This window comes from Schistocerca nitens, chromosome 2, assembly GCF_023898315.1.
Source record: "Schistocerca nitens isolate TAMUIC-IGC-003100 chromosome 2, iqSchNite1.1, whole genome shotgun sequence".
In the NCBI taxonomy this organism is placed as follows: domain Eukaryota; kingdom Metazoa; phylum Arthropoda; class Insecta; order Orthoptera; family Acrididae; genus Schistocerca; species Schistocerca nitens.
In genome coordinates, this window is record NC_064615.1 from 747,531,259 (window position 1) to 747,552,688 (window position 21,430).

Below are 21,430 nucleotides of genomic sequence, written 5' to 3' on the forward strand. Positions count from 1 at the left end.
TTTAACCTGATAGAAGACTTCATTAAAAACAATAAATATTTTTTTAATTAAAATCTAGAGAAACTTGCTAGATTACAGTATTTTAAAGAGGTGGGCATAAATTACCCCCCCCCCCCCTCCATGCTTTGCACTGCAAGGGTTAATGTCCGCTATTGGGTTGGATACTTTCGGTCAGAAAGTGTATATTCATAGATAGTAAGTTATAATGTAAAAACCACCTATTATGGGTTTCATCTGCAAATGATGTAATCCAATACGGCGTCTCCTAAGTTCTGCATTTGAGGTAAAAGCGATCGTGTGTCTAACTGGGCATTTTTGTCCCGTGGGAGCAAAAACCGTGTCTGATTATGCCATTCCCACCTTAGAAAGCTAAGTGAAAATCTAAGTTCTAACGTCACAAAAGAGGGGCATCTGCACGGCCGTGCTCGCTTTCATGTCTCGTCTGAGGATGGCACTACGGTCTACGTTTTTATTGCTGCTCGTGTTTTTACACGATTGTGAAACCCAAAGTGATTTTCACCCAGGCGGACGTGTTGCGGTTTTCCAGCAGCTGTTGGATACGGTGCAGCGAGTACTGCATGCCAGAGTGGTGATGCTGCCGCCGGAAGACGACACGGGCTCCGGCCGGTTCAGGGACGGCTCGTGGACTGGCCTGCTGGGAGCGGTGGTGGCGGGCCGGGCGGACATGGCGGTGAACGCGATGGCGCTGGTGCCGGAGCGGCTGCCCGCCACGGACTTCACGTACCCGCACGTCGTGGACGGCCTGGCGTGGACCGTGCGGCGCGCGGGGCCCAGGCCGCGCTGGTACTCCCTCGCTATGGTCTTCCCGCTTTCCGGCTGGGGCTGCATCGCCTTCCTCTACCTGGCCGCAGCGCTGCTGCTGCGGGCTTCGAGGAACGGCCAGTCCGTCACCTCCGGGTAGGTCTGCCACAACACTCCGGCTCTGATAAGCTCATCAGGCTCGTACTCTGTAACACCGCCTCTAGTCTTGGTGAGCTCCCCACCGAGATGTGAAGGCCCAAGGGATGCCTACCACATCCACATCACACCAGGAGGCATTGAGGGGTGTGGTCAGCACACTGCTCTGCTAGTCGTTTTGCAGACTTTCCAGAATGTTGGAACCGCTACTACTCGATCAAACTAGATCCTGATTTCGCATCAAGAGGCTAAGTGCACTCTGCACCATCAAACCAAAATCCTTGGCAGTAACGAAAATCGCTCCTGGTTCCTCGACATGGCAGCTATCTATGCTGATCAATCAGTTACGAAGGCGCACTCGATCCCTGATAACTGCTCCAATTTGGAGAGGATGGGAGTCGCAAGTGACTTCAGCAATGCCGTATCCACCTGAAGCCACTTAACAATGATTAGATTCCTTGGCCCTACCAGTCTGCCCGGATGTTAACTGCTACGTCGCATCCGCTATTGAAAATACTTCCAGATATTGTTTATGGTGTGCTGATCGAATGATTTAGCAGGACGCTCAAGATAAGATAGTGTGCATGAGCGTTCGTTAAACTAACAAGGGAACCTCCCCATCGCACCCCCCTCAGATTTAGTTATAAGTTGGCACAGTGGATAGGCCTTGAAAAACTGAACACAGATCAATTGAGAAAACAGGAAGAAGTTGTGTGGAACTGTGAAAAAATAAGCAAAAAATACAAACTGAGTAGTCCATGGGCCAGATAGGCAACATCAAGGACACTATGAGTTCAGGAGCGCCGTGGTCCCGTGGTCCCGTGGTAACGTGATCAGCTGCGGACCAAGAGGTCCTGGGTTCAAATCTTCCATCGATTGAAACATTTAATTTTTTATTTTCAGTTTATGTGACAAACTCTTATGTTTCCATCACTTTTTTGGGAGTGATTATCACATCCACAAGAAAACCTAAATCGGGCAAGGTAGAAGAATCTTTTTTTTATTTTATTTATTTATTTATTTATTGTTCCGTGGGACCACATTTAGGAGAAGTCTCCATGGTCATGGAACGAGTCAATACATGAAATTATAACACGATTGTAGAAACAGAATGAAATGAAATATAAGAAACATATTCAGGCGACAAGTCGTTAGTTTAAGTAAAGAAAATCAAGAATGTAACACTGGAATTTGCTTAATTTTTTAGCTCTTCCAAGAGCTCCTCGACAGAATAGAAGGAGTGAGCCATGAGGAAACTCTTCAGTTTAGACTTAAAAGTGTTTGGGCTACTGCTAAGGTTTTTGAGTTCTTGTGGTAGCTTATTGAAAATGGATGCAGCAGAATACTGCACTCCTTTCTGCACAATAGTCAAGGAAGTGCATTCCACATGCAGATTTGATTTCTGCCTAGTATTAACTGAGTGAAAGCTGCTAACTCTTGGGAATAAGCTAATATTGCTAACAACAAACGACATTAAAGAAAATACATACTGTGAGGGCAATGTCAAAATTCCCAGACTATTGAATAGGGGTCGACAAGAGGTTTTCGAACTTACACCATACATAGCTCGAACAGCCCGTTTTTGAGCCAAAAATACCCTTTTTGAATCAGAAGAATTACCCCAAAAAATAATACCATATGACATAAGCGTATGAAAATATGCGAAGTATACTACTTTTCGTGTTGAAATGTCACTTATTTCAGATACTGTTCTAATGGTAAATAAAGCGGCATTTAGTTTCTGAACAAGATCCTGAACATGGGCTTTCCACAACAACTTACTATCTATCCATACGCCTAGGAACTTGAACTGTTCCGTCTCGCTTATAACATGCCCATTCTGTCTGATTAAAATGTCAGTTCTTGTTGAATTGTGAGTTAGAAACTGTAAAAACTGAGTCTTACTGTGATTTAGCATCAAATTATTTTCCACAAGCCACGAACTTATATCATGAACTACATTATTTGATAATGTTTCAATATTACACACAAGATCCTTCACTACCAAGGTGGTGTCATCAGCAAACAGAAATATTTTTGAATCACCTGTAATACTAGAAGGCATATCATTTATATAAATAAGAAACAGCAGTGGCCCCAGCACCGACCCTTGGGGAATGCCCCATTTAACAGTGCCCCATTGGGACTGAACATCATTACCACTCTCATTATTGCGGAGGATTACCTTCTGCTTTCTGTTCTTAAAGTAGGAGGCGAACAAATTGTAAGCTACTCCCCTTACTCCATAATGTTCCAACTTATGCAGTAATATTTTGTGGTCAACACAGTCAAAAGCCTTCGTTAAATCAAAGAAAACACCTAACGTTCGCAACCTTTTATTTAATCCGTCCAAAACCTCACAGAGAAAAGAGACTATAGCATTTTCAGTTGTTAAGCCCTTTCTAAAACCAAACTGTACATTTGACAGCAAATTATGTGAATTTAAATGCTGCAGTATCCTTGTATATACAACCTTCTCGATAACTTTAGCAAACACCGATGGCATAGAAATAGGTCTATAATTGTCAACATTATCCCTGTCTCCATTTTTATAAAGTGGCTTCACTACCGAGTACTTTAATTGGTCAGGAAACCGACCACTCCTAAAGGAAAAGTTACAGATATGGCTAAGTACTGAGCTAACATACGTGGAACAATACTTCAGTATTCTGCTAGATACCCCGTCATATCCATGAGAGTTCTTGGTCTTTAGTGATTTAATTATTAACTCAATCTCCCTCTTGTCAGTATCATGGAGGAGCATTTCAGGTAACAGTCTCGGAACACTTTTTTCTAAGAGCGCTATATGATTCCCTGTTGGGACTAGGTTTCTATTTAGTTCACCTGCTATATTCAGAAAGTGATTATTAAGTACTGTACATATATGCGACTTATCAGTAACACGGACATCCCCACTACGCACTGATTCTATATCCTCGACCTGTCTCTGCAGACCAGCCACTTCCTTTACGACTGACCATATGGTTTTAATTTTATCCTGAGACTTAGCTATTCTATCTGCATACCACATACTTTTTGCCTTCCTAATAACTTTTTTAAGCACCTTACAATACTGTTTGTAATGAGCTGCTGCATTTAGATTGTGACTGTTTCTAACGTTTTGATATAATTGCCACTTTGTTCTACAAGATATTCTTATCCCTTTAGTCAGCCACCCAGGCTGCCTGTTTGTGCTAGTACCCTGTTTTGAACGTTCTCACGGAAAGCAACTTTCAAAGAGCACGAGAAAAGTCTTGAGGGAAGCATTATATTTATCGTCTACTGTATCAGCACTATAAACATCTTGCCACTCTTGTTCCTTGATAAGGTTTACAAAAGTCTGTACAGCAACTGGATCAGCTTTCCTAAAAAGTTGGTAACTATATTTAACATGTGTTGCAGCACAAAAATCTTTTAGACTTAAAATTTGTGCATCATGATCTGAAAGGCCATTCACCTTTTTGCTAACAGAATGCCCTTCTAATAATGACGAATGAACAAAAATATTGTCTATGGTTGTTCTACTGTTCCCTTGCACTCTCGTTGGAAAGAATACGGTTTGCATAAGATTATATGAATTAAGGAGGTCTACCAGCATCCTCTTCCTTGCACAATCACTTATACAATTGATATTGAAGTCACCACATATAACTAACTTTTTGTATTTCCTATAAAGTGAACCAAGAACCTCCTCTAGCTTTAGCAAAAATGTTGTGAAATCGGAGTCTGGGGATCTATAAATAACAACAGTAAGAAGTTTAGCTCCACTAAATTTAACCACACCTGCACAACATTCAAACACCTTTTCAGTGCAGTACTTTGAAACATCAATTGACTCAAATGGGATACCGTTTTTCACATACATGGCTACCCCCCCACACCGCAAAGAGCTCCTAGAAAAGCTGCCAGCCAACCTGTATCCTGGTAAAGGAAGCCTATGAATTATCTCCTTATTTAAGAAGTGGTCAGATATACCAATAATTTCAGAGTCAACATCTATAAGCAGTTCACTAACTTTATCTCTAATACCTTGTATATTTTGATGAAATATACTAATTCCCTCATTAATCGGATACCCAAGCTTTGTAGAAAGTGGTTTCTTTGTTAGAGAGACTTCCCTTAAGCAAGAATACCTATCAGCTGACTTCAATCTAAAAAAGGTACAGCTCTAACACCCACAACTACCGGAATTTTCTCATGAGTGCTCCCACCACCCCCACCTATGCTGTCACCTATAAGTTTTGCCAACCTCCCCTTCCCATACCTGTTGAGGTGTAGGCCATGTCTAGTGAAACCCGTCCTGCCGATAAACTCCACCGACACCACTGAAATGTGACTCATGCCTTCTGTCATCAGCGCACCCCCAAGTCTCATGTTATTACGCCTGACGGCTGTATTAAGATGAGGCCGATCGTGACGCTGAAACAGTTCCACGAAATGCACATTCGTGTTGCCAGTCTGAGTGGCTATCTTTTCCAGGTCACCATCTATGTCATACTCCCCATCCCTATCAATACTATTACCAGCCCCACCCACAATCACTACCTGATCCTCTTTAGTAAAATCCCTACATAACCCCCCTATGTTAAAAGTCACCTGAGCCAATCCTGCATTAGGCTTCACAATGCTGGTGACCTGGTACTCACTCCCCAAAACTTCCTGCAACTGCTGGCCTACACCTCTACCATGAGAACTACCTAACAGCAGAACCTTCTTCTTTCTCTTAGACTTTGCAACTGTCCTAGCCACCGTAACTGCTGAGGTCTGCTGCATACTTCCTACATCTACAGCTACTAGAGATTCCTCTCTACTAGACTCTGACAGTTGGTCATATCTATTACAAACACCAATAGTAAAACTATCTGAAAATCTCCTTCTCCCAGCAGATCTCTTGCCAACAGCCAGCTCCCATTCCCCAACCTCCTTCTCCCTCCTCATCCTATCTAGCTCCTCCTGTGCGTTTTTCAACTGCACCTGAAGGGCACAGGTCTTACGCTCCTGCTCCTCTATCAACTTACTCTTGCTACATAACCTGCAGTTCCAGGAGAGGATCTCACCAGAATGCCCACTGGCTTCCCCACTGCATTCCCCCCAGTGAAAATACTTCGAACAAGTCTCACACCGCAATCCACTGCTCACGAACCTACGGCAAAGCCCACACTTCTCACTCATGGTAAAATTTTACAATTATTGAAACAAGAAAACAACTTTATCTAAGTTCCTCTACTACAATAAGAAGATGTTAAAAACTGACTACAATAATCACAAACTTGCTCTACAAGGGAAGTAACTACTATTATTGACAGTATTAATCAACAACAAATGAGAATATAACAAAATACTAACACAGAAAGAAAATCAAACGTCTAATGACAGTAACGAAACTGAAAGTAGTTCGCAAAAATTTCTTCTGAAGTTATTTCACCGGAAAACACCAAGAACACCGGTTGAAGACTACTAAAGTTCCTAAATAAACTACTATACACAAACAATTAATTAGTACTTAGCTTTCGATGCGCCGCTACAGCTGCAACTGGTCAGCGTGGAATGTAAACACGGGTAAGAGGTTAAGTTGCTCGATACGAAACACTCACAAATATCAGGCCACAACACAAGAAATGCGGAGGTGAATGAAGTAACCACTAATAAGTCACTTATATAGTAAATATTATCACAAAAACAGTTAAAATATATATCTGAAACCTAAAAATAGATGAAAACTTAGAGAGCGATCTCACACGCAGTCACGCGCTTATGACGTCACACCAAAGAGTGCCCATTCGTCAAGTGTACAAGTTAGGTGGGTCGACAACATATTCCTGTCATGTGTCGTATAGAATATATCAGATGTGTTTTCCTGTGGAGGAATCGGTTGACCTATGACCTTGCGATAAAATGTTTTTGGTTCCCACTGGAGAGGCACATCCTTTCGTCTACTAATCGCACGGTTTTGCGATGCGGTCGCAAAACACAGACACTAAACTTATTACAGTGAACAGAGACGTCAATGAACGAACGGACAGATAGTAACTATGCAAAAATAAAGAAAGTAAAATTTTCACTACAGGGAAGACTTGAACCAAGGACCTCTCATTCTGCAGCTGCTCACGCTACCACAGGACCACGGCGGCCCTGAGCTCTCACTGCCCATGTTGTTGCCTATCTTGCCCATGGACTACTCAGTTTGTATATTTTGCTTATTTTTTCACAGTTCCACACAACTTCTTCCTGTTTTCTCAACTGATCTGTGTTCAGTTTTTCAAGGCCTATCCACTGTGCCAACTTATAACTAAATCTGAGGGGGGTGCGATGGGGAGGTTCCCTTGTAAGAAGCAATCCATGCAGCCTGTGATAGCACCTTTTAATATTTTGGAAGGTAGAAATGTACACAATGCATTCATGATGTAGACGTAGGACTAAGGGCAACTCACGAGCACCAAAAGCGTTGAAATAAATATCCTGGTTCATGTTCACGTTATCTTAATGAATGGGCCCAAGTCTGAGTGAAAAAAACAGTCACCTCCAACCCCTCACAAACTATGTATTAAGAGTCTCATGGAGCTGTTGATGCCCTCTATTTTTTCCATCGTTTGAACAGAGGCAAAATTAGACTCATCGGATCACAATACACGCCTCCACTCAGCTAGTGTCTAGTTTCTGTATTGTTTGGCGCACTGAAGACGAACAACATAATGTGCCTGAGCCGTGTGGCTCGATCAGCGATATTTCCGCCGGCGGTGTGGATCATCTTTCCGGCGTTGTGCACAGAGCGCGCGCTGGCGCCACCTACCAGGCCGATCGGGAGCGAGAGGAAAAGTTGAGGAAGAGGGAGGAATTTTGCTTTTGGACGTCAAGCAGTAACGGCGTTTTGGGAACTATGGTGGACAGCTAAGGTCCCGTGTCAGCCAGCAAGCAGGACACGAGGGGCTGTTACCCGGGTGACACGGCCGTGGCAAATATTTCCGGCGTGGAAAGAGACGTTACTGGGAAGCTATTGGTGTTTTTTCCGCTTGCTTCATGTCTCGTGGCATCGGGATCTGCGGCGCCTGGGTTCGTCGAACAATCAAGAGAGTAAGGGCCTTGCTTGTCCTGTAAATTGTGGTCGGAATCCACAACTGGGTTCTGTGCTGTTGACTGTATTTTCTTCGGCGGCCGTCGCCATTCCTACTGAGTCTGGCCTTCAGCGTGTTGATTTTAAATGGTTTAATACATAATGTTTTAAGGTGTATGTGGTGTGATCATTAACATTTACGAGGGCCTGGATTGCTGAGACATTCCGTTGTAGATCCCTACTGTCAAGGTTTAACCGCCATTGAAAGCAGTTTGCTGGCCCTTGTTTAGTTACCGCCTGGTTATTGTATTTATATCACACCACGGAGTAAGATGGCCAGTCGCTATTGGTGTATATATCCTGGAATATATTTATCTCTGAAATGTAATAACATCACTGTTACTTTTCTGTTTGAACTAATAGTGTGTCTGAGAGATACGTGTATAATTTTGAACTCAGTAATTTCCTAAATTCTTACCAGTTATTATTATGTGTTTAATAGCCTGAAATGGATTATATTGATGGCGGAACTAGAATTCCTTCAATAACAGTAGATCGGTACTGTAATTAATTTAATGTTTTAATTTTACTGATGATGTGTTGTAATGAGTTATTGTGTTTGTAGTTATTTAAGGCAGATGTCAGTCTGTTGCAAATATTCACTAGTTCTGGGATTTTCTCGTGCCCATTCGTGACCGTTGCTGCTCGCGTCTTGGGGTCCATGCCGAGCTTGTATTGGAAACAGTTGAGCGGGCGGGCGTCCGTTTTCTGAGCGTAGTTGCTGAATCTCACGAGCTTGTTTGCTCACATGAAGTTTTATATTTTATATGCTAAATTATGTGGTGCCTACCATTTAAGTAACCTGTTGTGTGCCGTGGTATCTGATTGTTGCCTGAACTCTGAATTATTTTGGTAATAACAATCACTGTAGTAATGAAAGAGTACATTAGTTAAATTTTGATAAATTGTTCTTCAGCTTGATTACAATTTATAGTATATAAAATTTAACTCATTCAGTAAATGTATAATAGGCCATAAGTGTCACGTTTTTATGAATGTTTAAAATTGAAGTAAATTATTTTCACCTGAATGGTAATTCATGTAGTTTTAAACATGTGATGGTTTTATTTGTCAAGTTCTTTTGTTTAAAGGTACCAAATAAAATGTTCAGTCCAACTGTCGATGGTGATTTCCTGATGTGTTACTTTGGTCCAGTCCTACCACCCAACAGCTTATTGTGCTGAGTTTGTGTCGTTGCGTAAAAGGTGGAATTACATGCTGTTTCGACAAAATGGTTCAAATGGCTCTGAGCACTATGGGACTTAACATCTGTGGTCATCAGTCCCTAGAACTTAGAACTACTTAAACCTAACTAACCTAAAGACATCACACACATCCATGCCCGAGGCAGAATTCGAACCTGCGACCGCAGCGGTCGCGCTGTTCCAGACTGAAGCGCCTAGAACCGCTCGGCCACACGGGCCGGCGTTGTTTCGACACTTCAGTGCCACTGTGAGTAAATCGCCCTTTTTGAGGTACCCGACTCCAAATACCCATTCACGCAGTTCTCTTCACAATTTCGCTTGGAAACTGGATGAAGTGCACCTGTTTTCAGTTGCATTAGCAATTCCTATCGGATTTGAAACCGATTGTCAGTGATAAGGCGTGGTACTCGGCTCTGGTCCATCTGGAAAGGATCTTTTAAGACGGCTGTCCTTACACCACGTTTCGTGGTACACAATTCGTGGTAGACATGTCGGATAGTCCACTTCGAAACACCAACTAATCTGGGAGCTTCACGGTACAGTTACGGAGACGTCCAAACACGATAGCTTCCTTCTGTCATTCTGTCTCCTCCCACGTTGGTCCCTGTGCTGATACCACACAACCTACTGACACGTACGCACCACTTCACTGCCATGACTTACGTGAACGGTGAAGGGTCACATGACCGCTTGGTACCAGTTCTAGTTTTTCTATCGGTATCTTGCTTCTCTACACTCTTTTGATCTCATGAAATCTTTACGTCAAGTCTACAGTGTACTAGAGGTAAAACTAAACATGAATCCTCAGTGCAGTTTAGTAGCGTGCATTCTCTCCTGTCCTGAAACGTACGAAGTAGCCTGTGTACACTGTTTAGTGTTCAAATGTGTGTGAACTCCTAAGGGACGAAACTGCTGAGGTCATCGGTCCCTAGACTTACACACTACTTAATCTAACTTAAACTTAGTTGTCGCACACACACACACACACACACACAAACACACACAAACACACACACACACACACACACACACACACACACACACATGCCCGAGGGAGGACTCGAACCTCCGCGGGAGGGGCCGCGCAATCCGTGACATGGCGTCTCAAACCACGCGTCCACTCCGCGCGGCAACACTGTTTAGTTCCTCAACATACCCCGAACAATAAATTAAAGGCTGCACAGCAAACATTGACACTCTATAGTAAGAAACCTTTTCAGCTAGAGAAGCACAATCAGCGTACGAAACAGCACAGTTATTCTAACTTCCTACCGCTTTCATGAGACACAGAACACTGAGGAGCTGTCTCGTAGTGGTCACTCGCAGTTAACAGCGGCATCTGATGACTGCTATCCACAAATAATGACTCCTAGATACCGCGAAGGGGATGGGACGCTGCATTTTTGGGAGGCACTGTGATAGATGTGTCTAATGAGACAGTACGCAACCGTCGCCGTATGATCAGTTTCGCAAGGAGGCATCCATTATAAACAACTCCGTTCACTATGACCGTGGTGCGTGAATAACGAGCGCAAAGTAACAGTTAAAGTGGAACCTGGATAAATGGCGTCGGATTCTCTCCACCGATGAATGTAAGATTTGTCTGGTGGTTGTCGAGTGTCGTAATTAGAGAAGTGTGGAGATATCCAGTCCCAAAGGATCATGTTTTTGGCCGGGATCACTTACGGAATTTACGCACCTCTAATCGGTATCGAGGATAATTTAAGGGCTGTACATTACTGCGACACTATCCTCCAAACCATACTCCAGCGTTACAGTCTATATTTCAACGATGTGTACAAGGAAATGATGCACGAGCACACCATACCTGCCCCATGTACAGCTTCGTATAGGAGGTAGGAATCAACCGAATGGAATGGCCTGTGGAACATACTGACATGAACCGACCGAGCATGATTGAGGCCAGTTGAAACTTGCAGTACGTTGTCACCGGTACCTTTCTTTTTCATGACATTTGGAGGGCCACAGCCTAAGAGTGGGACATGCTTGAACAACTACTTCTCGATCACCTCGTGGTCGTATGCCAAGGAAGATTGGAGCATCTACAACGCGTGGGCTGGAGCAGCATGGTGCTGAATGTTATGGCTCTGAGCACTATGGGACTTAACAGCTATGGTCATCAGTCCCCTAGAACTTAGAACTACTTAAACCTAACTAACCTAAGGACGTCACACAACACCCAGTCATCACGAGGCAGAGAAAATCCCTGACCCCGCCGGGAATCGAACCCGGGATGCTGAATGTTAGCCAGCAGCATATCTTCATTTAATAGATGCACACTTTTGAACAGGCAGTTTTTATTATGACTGTATTTCACAGCAAAGTTATTTTTTTCATCTTCATACGGCTCCATCTCTTGTTCCCTACTGTCCCTGAATATAGTTCCACAAACTTTTGCAAGTGAACTGGCAGGCTGACGCTTATTTGTGAGTAGTTCGCCATTGCGAGTGTCTGGCACTACTTTTATTTGTACCAATGCTATTGGTTTCCATTCAGATTTATACAATGTCCATTTACCTGGAAACATTTTTTAACAATGAGATTCTTTAAGAATTTAACATAATAACCCTTGATTTTTATTTATGAATTAATATATGTTCTCACCAGATAATAGAGTGAAGACATTAACAACATGAGCCCAAGGAAATGTAGTAGAAAGTATGCACTTCTTTTATTTATTTATTTATTTTTTTTTTTTGCTTGTGCCTTTCTCCCGCAATGACGCAGTGTCGGCATGGTTAATCGGAATTGGCAAGGTTAATTTAAGGGGTGGCTGGGTGCCCGTCCTGCCGCCACCCCATACTCCCTGGGACGGAATGAGTGTACCCCAACTGTCTGTGTCTAGTGTAATCTATGGAATAGTGCGAATGTGTTCAGATGTCTGTGAGCCGTGTACCTGAGGCGGAACGTGGGGACCAGCCCGGTATTCACCTAGGGGAATGTAGAAAACCGCCTAAAAACCACATCCAGGCTGGCTGGCACACCGGCCTCCGTCGTTAAGCCGCCGGGCGGATTCGATCCGGGGCCGGCGCGCCTACCCGAGTCCAGGAAGCGGCACACCCTTTGCAACTCCAGTCATGTTTATAAGGGGTACTCTGTAAGGAGTGTGTCAGAATTCTCCATTACATAAAACAATACGTCTAACTTAACGCTATTCTATGCATTGTGTAACCGCTCAGATATCGATAGCAATAATCTGAGGGCGAAACATGGGAACGCGATTCTAAGCATTGTTGTGAGACTAGGTCTGTCTGCGAGAATGGAAGTAGTAGACTAGTAGTATCGGTCGAGAGCTCGGAGACAGAAAACGTTGCCCTCTCGTCGGTGACGCCAGATCTTACCACACTCAAAGCCTTATTTCATTTATATAACCACGAGAGGTTCAGATGGCTTAACTACGCTTCAAGATGGAATTCAAAGTAAAATTCGCAAGCATAGTGCCAAAGAAATAGCAGGGTTAGGCTCGTGATTGTTAGTCAGAGTTTACAATAATCCCATGTTTTGCTTGTCAGTGAAAGAAGCCTCCTTATCCTCCAAATAATAATAATTATTATTATTCTCCACATCTAAATAATATGCTGTGGTTACTAAATGTTAATGCAATTTTAAAATTGAAATAATTTGTTAATCTGGCGCTCAGCCATTATTGACACGTCATTTGTCATTGTCATTATTAATATTTGTTCATGATGATTCTGAAGTTTTAAATAGACTTAATTAATGAAGTCCCTTCTCAAAAGTTATTTAGTAATTAACAGGACCCCAGCAAACTCTTTTCTATTAAATTCATTCTTAGTAACAATAAGCTTTAGCCGTTGCTACTGCATCCTGCTGCGCATTGCTATAAACCACATGGAAAAAGGCAGTCACCTAAAAAGGTGAGTGTAAAACTTAGGGCCAGAACAGAGACGCTGACGCAATGCAACATGTCTTGTACTCTAGTCCAGGAAATTTCGTTGCACATGTCAGATTCTGTATCACTTTAAAATTCTTGTTCAAAAACGCAGTCAGATAGCTTAGGTATTCCTTGCTACAGGGTAATTTGTTCCTGTAGTTTTTCATATTCAAATACGCAGTCAGATAGCTTGTCCAAATGTTAGTTTTTTCATGTAAAGATCTGTTGATGGCTTAAATGACAGTGAAACTAACACTAATACAGCAAACACACAGTGTTATGCAGGCTAGATTTAGCCACTGCTGCTGCAAATTTGTTGCATATAAATTACAAGTCGTAAAGCTTTAACCATCTGCCTGGTAAAATCTAGCTAGCACCATCATACTTGATGATGATGTCAGCCTTCTAGATATCCACCCTTCAACGCGACATATTTCTCTCTACAATACATGATTTTATGAATATATTTGCTGTGCAGGAAACGTTTCGCCTCGAAAATCACCTCTTCGTCATCCTGGAAAATCCTGTCACGCCATGATTTCGTCATTCGAGAAAAGAGGAAGTCACTCGGCGCCATGTAGAGTGGAGAAATCACCTGCCCTGCTCCACACGATATCCTACGAACCATGGACCAAAGACAACAGATAGATTCCACGTTCCTATATTTCCGGAAGGCGTTTGACATAGCGCCGCAGTGCAGACTTAATAAAGTACAAGCATACGGATTATGTTTCAAGATGTGTGACTGGCTCGAACATATCTTAAGTAAGCGGCTCGAACGTCTCTTAAGTAATAGACTCATTACGTTGCCCTCGAGCGCGAGTGCTTATTAGGCAAAGGACATCTCCAAGAGTCCCGACGGAAGTATGACAGGACCTCTCTTAGTCTCTATACATACATGAATCATCTGACGGACAGGGTGAGCAGCAATTCATGACTGTTTGTGAGGATGCTGTGATGTACGAGAAGGTGTCGCCCCGTTTAGTCGACTAAACGCGGCCCGAGAGCGTTAAAAAGGCGCTCAACATACTACAGTGGTAGACGCTACAAGACAGGCGATGTGCATGGCGAAGCGTTTTACTATTGAAATTTCGAGAGCGTGCTTTCCGCGAAGAGTCCAACAGCACATTACTTCCTCGCACATACATATCGCGAAATAACCTCGAAGAAAAATTCTATAATTTGGACCTAATATACACGTTCACCGACAATCATTCCTCCCACGTGCCATTCACCAATGGAAGAGGTTAAGGGGGATCAGTTAGTGGCACAGAAGTACCCTCCGCCACACACCAGCAGGTGGCTTACGGGGTATTAATGTATACGTAGTTGTAGATGAGTGACTGATGGTGAGGACGGACGCATGTGACGACGTACTCTGTATAAAGGCTATTCCATGTTGCATGCCGGCCGCTGCGGCTGAGCGGTTCTAGTCGCTTCAGTCCGGAACAGCGCGGCTGCTACGGTCGCAGGTTCGAATCCTGTCTCGGGCATGGATGTGTGTGGTGTCCTTAGGTTAGTTAGATTTAAGTAGTTCTAAGTCTAGGGGACTGATGACCTCTGATGTTAAGTCCCATAGTGCTAAGATCCATTTGAACCATTTTGCAAAGGGTGTGTAAGGTGTAAACATAGTGGAGTTCACAACACTTCTCAGATGACGAGCAAAATAGTAGGAAATGAAATGCATTTGAGGATGATTGGAGGAGGACTGGCAGCGAATGAACAACCGTGGTGAACCCGTGTGTGTTGGCAGCCTGTTGACTGCGTGGGCGGGGCTGATGCAAGTGCCGTCGGCGGAGCCACGTCGCTGGCGGCGCTTCTACGCGCCGTGGCTGGTGGCGTGCTTCCTGCTGGGATCCGCCTACAGCTCCTGCCTCGTGGGGCTGCTCGTCGAGCCAGGCTACGAGAGGCAGGTACGCGATGAGGAGGGCCTGCTGTTTATTTGAATTAAGAGAAACTAACCACATCAGCCGCATTCGGGTTTTGAAATAAATCCAAAGACGACAGGTGACAATTTGTGTCGGACTGGAACTCGTTCCGCATTTCCAATTTAACGGAAGCGGTAGCTCTGATCGCTTCGGCTACCCTGGCATGCTTACCATCCGACCTAAATTCCCATCTTATCGTACACAAGTAGCGTCCCTGCCCATTCTCCTTCTGCTGGCAGCTGATCCTGATTCCTACGGGAGTTCTGACGCAATGTGCATCCACACTGAAATAATTGTACGCGTAAGAGCCGTCGCGCTCATAGACATAAAGAGCCTGGTGTCTGTTCTGTAGGACTTGTCCGACAGAAGAGACACTCAGCGTATATACGAGGGTCACTCCAAAAGAAATGCACACTATTTTTTTAAATCCATCTTTTGTTCTACATGTTTGATAGTCTTACAGTATGTAGATACATCCTTTAGGAACAATATTTTCGTTTCTCCACATAATTTCCATCCCTCTCAACTGCCTTACCCCATCTTGGAACCAGCGCCTGTATACCCGCACGGTAAAATTCTGGACCAACCTGTTGGAGCCACTGTCTGGCAGCATGCACAAGGAAGTCATCATCTTGAACCTTGTTTCACGAAGAGAGTCTTTCAGTTTCCCAAAGAGATGATGGTCACATGGAGCCAGGTCAGGACTGTAAGGCGGGTGTTTCAATGTTGTCCATCCGAGTTTTGTGATCGCTTCCATGGTTTTTTGACTGACGTGTGGCCGTGCATTGTCGTGCAGCAGCAAAACATCCTGCTTTTGCCGATGTGGTCGAACACAACTCGGTCGAGCTTGAAGTTTCTTCAGTGTCGTCACTCATGCATCAGGATTTATGGTGGTTCCACTTGGCATGATGTCCACAAACAAGAGTCCTTCGGAATCGAAAAACACCGTAGCCATAACTTTTCCAGCAGAAGGTGTGCTTTTGAATTTTTTTTTTCTTGGGTGAATTTGCATGATGCCACTCCATTGATTGCCTCTTCGTCTCTGGTGAAAAATGATGGAGCCATGTTTCATCACCTGTCACAATTCTTCCAAGAAATTCATCTCCACCATTCTCGTACTGTTCCAAAAGTTCGCTGCATATCGTTTTTCTTGTTTCTTTGTGAGCCACTGTCAACATCCTGGGAACCCACCTGGCACAAACCTTTTCTAACGCCAACACTTTCAGTTTCTACAAACACTTCCTTCCCCTATCCCAGCGTAGTGTGACAGTTCGTTCACTGTGATGCGCCTGTCAGCATTCACCAATTCGTTAACTCTCTGCACAGTGTCTGGAGTGTGTGCAGTACGAGGCCTGCCGCTGCGAGGACAATCCTCAATATTGCCTTGCCCGCTTTCATCACGTAACCTGCTTGTCCACCGACTAACTGTACTGCGGTCGACAGCAGCATCTCCATACGCCTTTTTCAACCTCTTGTGGATGTTTACCACTGTCTCGTTTTCACAGCACAGGAATTCTATGACAGCACTTTGCTTCTGACGAACGTCAAGTGTAGCAGCCATCTTGAAGACATGCTGTGATGGCGCCACTCACGGGAACAGGTTGAACTAAGTTTTAAAACAAGCGGAAAGGATGTATCTACACACGGTAAAACTTTCACACATGCAGAACGAACACTGTATTTTTACAAAAATAGTGTGCATTTCTTTTGGAGTGACCCCCGTATATGTTTTTGTTTCCTTCACTTCAGGCGTGGCAAGCTGTGAGTGGCGAGGCCTGTGGGTCCCCCGAGCGTCAGTTTCTTGGATACGCCTCAGGACAAGCGATGATGCAGCTCTCCCTCCACCTGCTGTTCTTAGGCATCACTGACACATGGCAGAATGTCACTATGACGTCACGGGTAGTTTTCCTTTTCATGACGTCTTTCAGGTATTCAGACAAGTTGAAGATTCCATTTTTATGTTTCGACGACCGACCCAATCGTCGCCTTCAGATGCTGCGGGATGTGCTGTTGATCACTCGGTGCCTGGTCTCCAACCAGACTGTGAAGTATTGTTGGAGTCGATCTGTCCGCTAACAGCTTTGATTCTCGTTTGTTTTCCAGACCCCGCACATTCTCGCGATGTTTTCCAGCTCTAGTGGATAAGATACCTGACAAGATCTTAATAAACTGAGTGCGGAATCCCAAGCCTTATTTAAATGGAAACTTATGTTCCTGTTTATTAAGTTTTCTATCATCTCTGTTTCGATAGACTCTGGGACATAACATACAGACAGCGGCGAAACGCGCTAGACTCAAGCTGGTTTGACAGCTGACTGGAGCTCAGATACAGGTGCATCACCTGTGAGCAGCTAGTCACTGGAGTCGTTTGCTTCACTCAGCGGGCGACACTTTCAATCTGTGCATCTGGAGGAAACGAGAGACCACCAAGTTAGTCGGGTGACAGAATGGGGAAACAGTTCACAAGAGCTGAGGCAAACGCGATGTTATTTTGTCGTCACACGCTGTATCGAAATCGACAGGATCTGTCTGTCAGCTTTCGTGCTCGTTCGATATTTAGATGTCATGTTGGATTTTCTAGTTTATAGCTGAAGATCCTATTTGTTGGGTTTTATATAAGATGTCATATAAATAAATTCTGTTTCAAATCGCCAGCAAATTGAGGTCCTTTCTAAAATGCGTTGTTATTGCTACTATTCCTTGCAATAAAATGGCGAAAATCGTAATATTGGTGGTTAAATAATTTTCGAATTTGAATTGTTTTCGTATTCTGACTTGCATTTTATGAAAGCATTCCGTTTCAAGTCAACAGCACACTGAATATTTATCAGAAACACTTCGTTCTTGGTACGATTTGTTACAATAAAATTTGAGATAATGAACATCGGCGGTTAAAGCCTTCATAAATCGAAGTTAAAGGACACAGTTGAAACTTGTATTAGCTAACGGTGGTACATTGGATAGGAGCATGGAGTTACGAAATGTAGAGCAGGTGCCACGCATCATACTGCTTCCAAACATTTTTTCATTCGACTTCGCCTTTGAAAAAGATTGACCTCACACTTTCGTGATCGTTCGTTTCACAACGCCTGAGGGGAATGTGACGGAGAAAACAACAACATTCTCCTCAGAGCAAATTGGAGGTTACGCTTTTGCTTTGGCTCAAATGGCTCTGAGCATTATGGGACTTAACTTATCAGGTCATCAGTCCCCTAGAACTTAGAACTACTTAAACCTAACTAACCTTAGGACATCACACACATCAATGCCCGAGGCAGGATTCGAACCTGCGACCGTAGCGGTCGCGCGGCAAACGCTTTCATGGTACACAAAATAGTACTTAAGATAATGAAGGTATAAGCGTTGGAAATACCTTCATTATCTTAAGTACTATTTTGTGTACCATGAAAGCGTTTATATGCACTTCCTCATCTCGTTTACCTGTTTAGTTTCGTGTTTTTTGAGTAATCTATAGCTATAATGGTTGAATTTTATGAATTATGCGATTGTGAATTGAATGCGTCCTGCAACTGCCAAGCTTCGCGGGCTTTTACCGACTTGGAGTAGCACTCGAGACTCCTTGCTGCCCTTCTGTACTTAACACTCAGTTGTCAATGCCTGGGGCAACGTAACGTCATTTATTCGTCGCACACTGTATTGTTGAGCGGAGGACCTTGTAACGGAACATATTAAAGGCTTTACTTTAATGAAGTATGCGATCCCTTCCAAATTCAACCAGTTTAATGAGTATTTATGATTATAGAAAAGTTATTGTGTATGTTAACAATGATTGCATAACATGTCTCCATAAACAGTCAACCCATTAAATTATACTGAATAACTGACCCACACAAAAGTTAACATTACTTGATCACTGATACAGCAAATGTCATCATGTAAAAACACTAAGTTCATCTTAAATAATTAATATGAAGTACGAAAAATAGTGGCCAACATAGGTATTTTGGATCTCCTTAAATAAAAATCACCCAGTGAAACCTATTTGTTCACTAGGAGCGTTTTTACTCAGTATTCACGTAATCAATCCTATTTTAGACGAAAACCAATGTAATTCTTAATAATTCATGTTACTTACTTATTTATGCAAATTAGAGAAGTCAATTGACAAACTTCTAAAAAACGACCTTTTTGTAACAAAGAATTATTCTGTCAAGTCAACAAATCTGTCTGTCATTTTAATAACATGTTAAATTATGTCACTCGATGCAAATTAATAACTTTTCTGCACAAATTATGATAACAGATGTACATGTGACTTATAAACTATATCTCTTTTTAGTAGTTCTTTGGCAATGTTATAAATACAGGCAGTCGGAGGCAGTCAGGGGGCAGTCGGAATGTCACTTTGGTGAAGTGTGTTTCTGTGTTATTGTTTGGGATGGAAAAACAATGCAAAGAACATGTAAAGGAAGTACTACTTTGTGTTGTGTTATGGTCTTTGGTGGACAGTGGAATTAATATGGCCACCAAAGTAATAAATGTTTGATGTTTACATATGTGTTGGTTTCGCTCGTCCTTTATCATCAAAAGCACATGAAAAACACGGGACCTCATGTGTTTACCCTAGACAACCAGATTTAGAGCCAGCATCAGCATCGAGACACAGCAGCGATCCAGCAAGCAGCAGCGATTACTACAATACATTGTAATGGCGCCAACCTAACATCAAGTGCTAACAAGCTCCGTAAATTGGAGTGAAATAGTGCGATTATAGCAATTAGCAATATCTACGACTAGGCGGACCATTACAAAAGTGGGGGCTCGTCCGGGATCTTTAAGTGCATCGATGATAATAGTGCAGCGATAAATTTCGTAAGTGCTTAGCATTCCAAAAAAGTTTATTTGTGCAGTGTGTCAACAGTGAAAATATGTCAAAAATAAATAAATAAATTGTGTTTGTGCGACTACGAAAAACTATCATCACACCGCTCGGAAGATTAACGTCTGGATTATGTCAATGGATTTCATCAATCAAGACTTCAGCTTCAATTAAACCGAATATAAGTGAAGAAAGCCAACAAGAACACCGACCACGACATCATAGCATAGACATAAAGCAAGGTATTTTGTTGTTGTTGTCATTTAAAATAATTAATTGTTAACATGTCTCTACCTGAGAGGGATGAGATCGTAGGAAATGTAAAAATTGAACCAGGGGGTGGTGAACAATTAAACTTAACAGAGTGGCTAGCAGAGTTTGCAACTCAAATAAGCTCGCAACTTAAACAATCAAGTGAGCAAGTAAGTTTGGATTTTAAACAATTAAGTGAACAAGTAAGTTTGAAACTTGGAGAAAACACAGATAGACTGAATAAGTTAAGTTTGGATTTTAAACAATCAAGTGAAGAAAACACAGATAGACTGGATAAGTTAAGTTTGGATTTTGATCTATTAAGTACTCATCTCAATGAGAAGTGTGAGGAAATTAAAACTACCCTCAGTAAGAACACTAGCGAACAGTTGATACACTTCAGAAAAGAATTTCAAGTTAAAGTTGAAAGTTTAAATGAAAACATACAAGCGAACACAGACAGCATTGCTGTCATTTACAACAGAGTAGATACTGAACCTAAAAGATTAGATCAGAGAATAGACAAAACATCAGAAAACCTTAAACAGGAATACAACCTGTACACCACTAATGTAGATACAAAAGTAGAAAATATACACACTAAATATACACAATTGGAGGACGCATTGATGTCCAAACAAACGATTTACAATCAAAATACAATGTATGGGCACATCCAAGTGAAATGCTTTCCTGGTGAAAATCTGCACCCTATTGACTTTATTCACCAATGTAAGGATATGTTTGTTGTAGGAATGTCAGATGACATAAAAATTAAGTTAGTAAAACGGTTTCTAGAAGGGGAGGCCCTATCCTGGGCAAATGAGAATAATGATTCTTGGAATACTTTTGAAGAGTTTGAAGCTAAATTTATTTGCAAATTTTGGTCACAATCCATACAAGCCAGATTAAAGTCAGAATTTCTAAATGGACCAGTGTATAGAGGGAAAGTAGGGGGAATGCAAAAATTTTGCAGAGATCAATTGAAAAAACTTGCTCACTTGAATAACTCTTTTGATATTATGACACAAATTGATGTTTTAAAAAGAAGATTACCAGAGAGACTGCAGTGGGAATTGGTCCATGGACCAGACGATTCAATGGAAGAGTTCCTGAAATTTGTAGATAGATTAGATAGGGCCTTGGAAAGAGAAAGTAACCAAAGTTTTGGCTCTGGCAACAACCAGTATGGGGGGTGGAACAGGAATGTAAATAGAGATTATTATGGGAGGAGAGACTTTGAAAATTCTGGAAATAATG

The 21,430-nt window shown here is 42.6% G+C and overlaps 1 protein-coding gene across 1 annotated transcript in view; it reads left to right on the top strand.

Annotated features, from left to right (window-relative positions):
* The first annotated feature begins 592 nt into the window (after positions 1 to 592).
* Positions 593 to 21,430, top strand: part of LOC126235304 (glutamate receptor-like) — a 56,604-nt gene continuing 35,766 nt past the window's right edge. Inside the window, exons 1-2 of the mRNA XM_049944028.1 lie at positions 593 to 918; positions 14,904 to 15,063. Coding sequence (XP_049799985.1) covers positions 593 to 918; positions 14,904 to 15,063 — 486 coding nt within the window. The remainder of the gene's footprint in view (positions 919 to 14,903; positions 15,064 to 21,430) is intronic.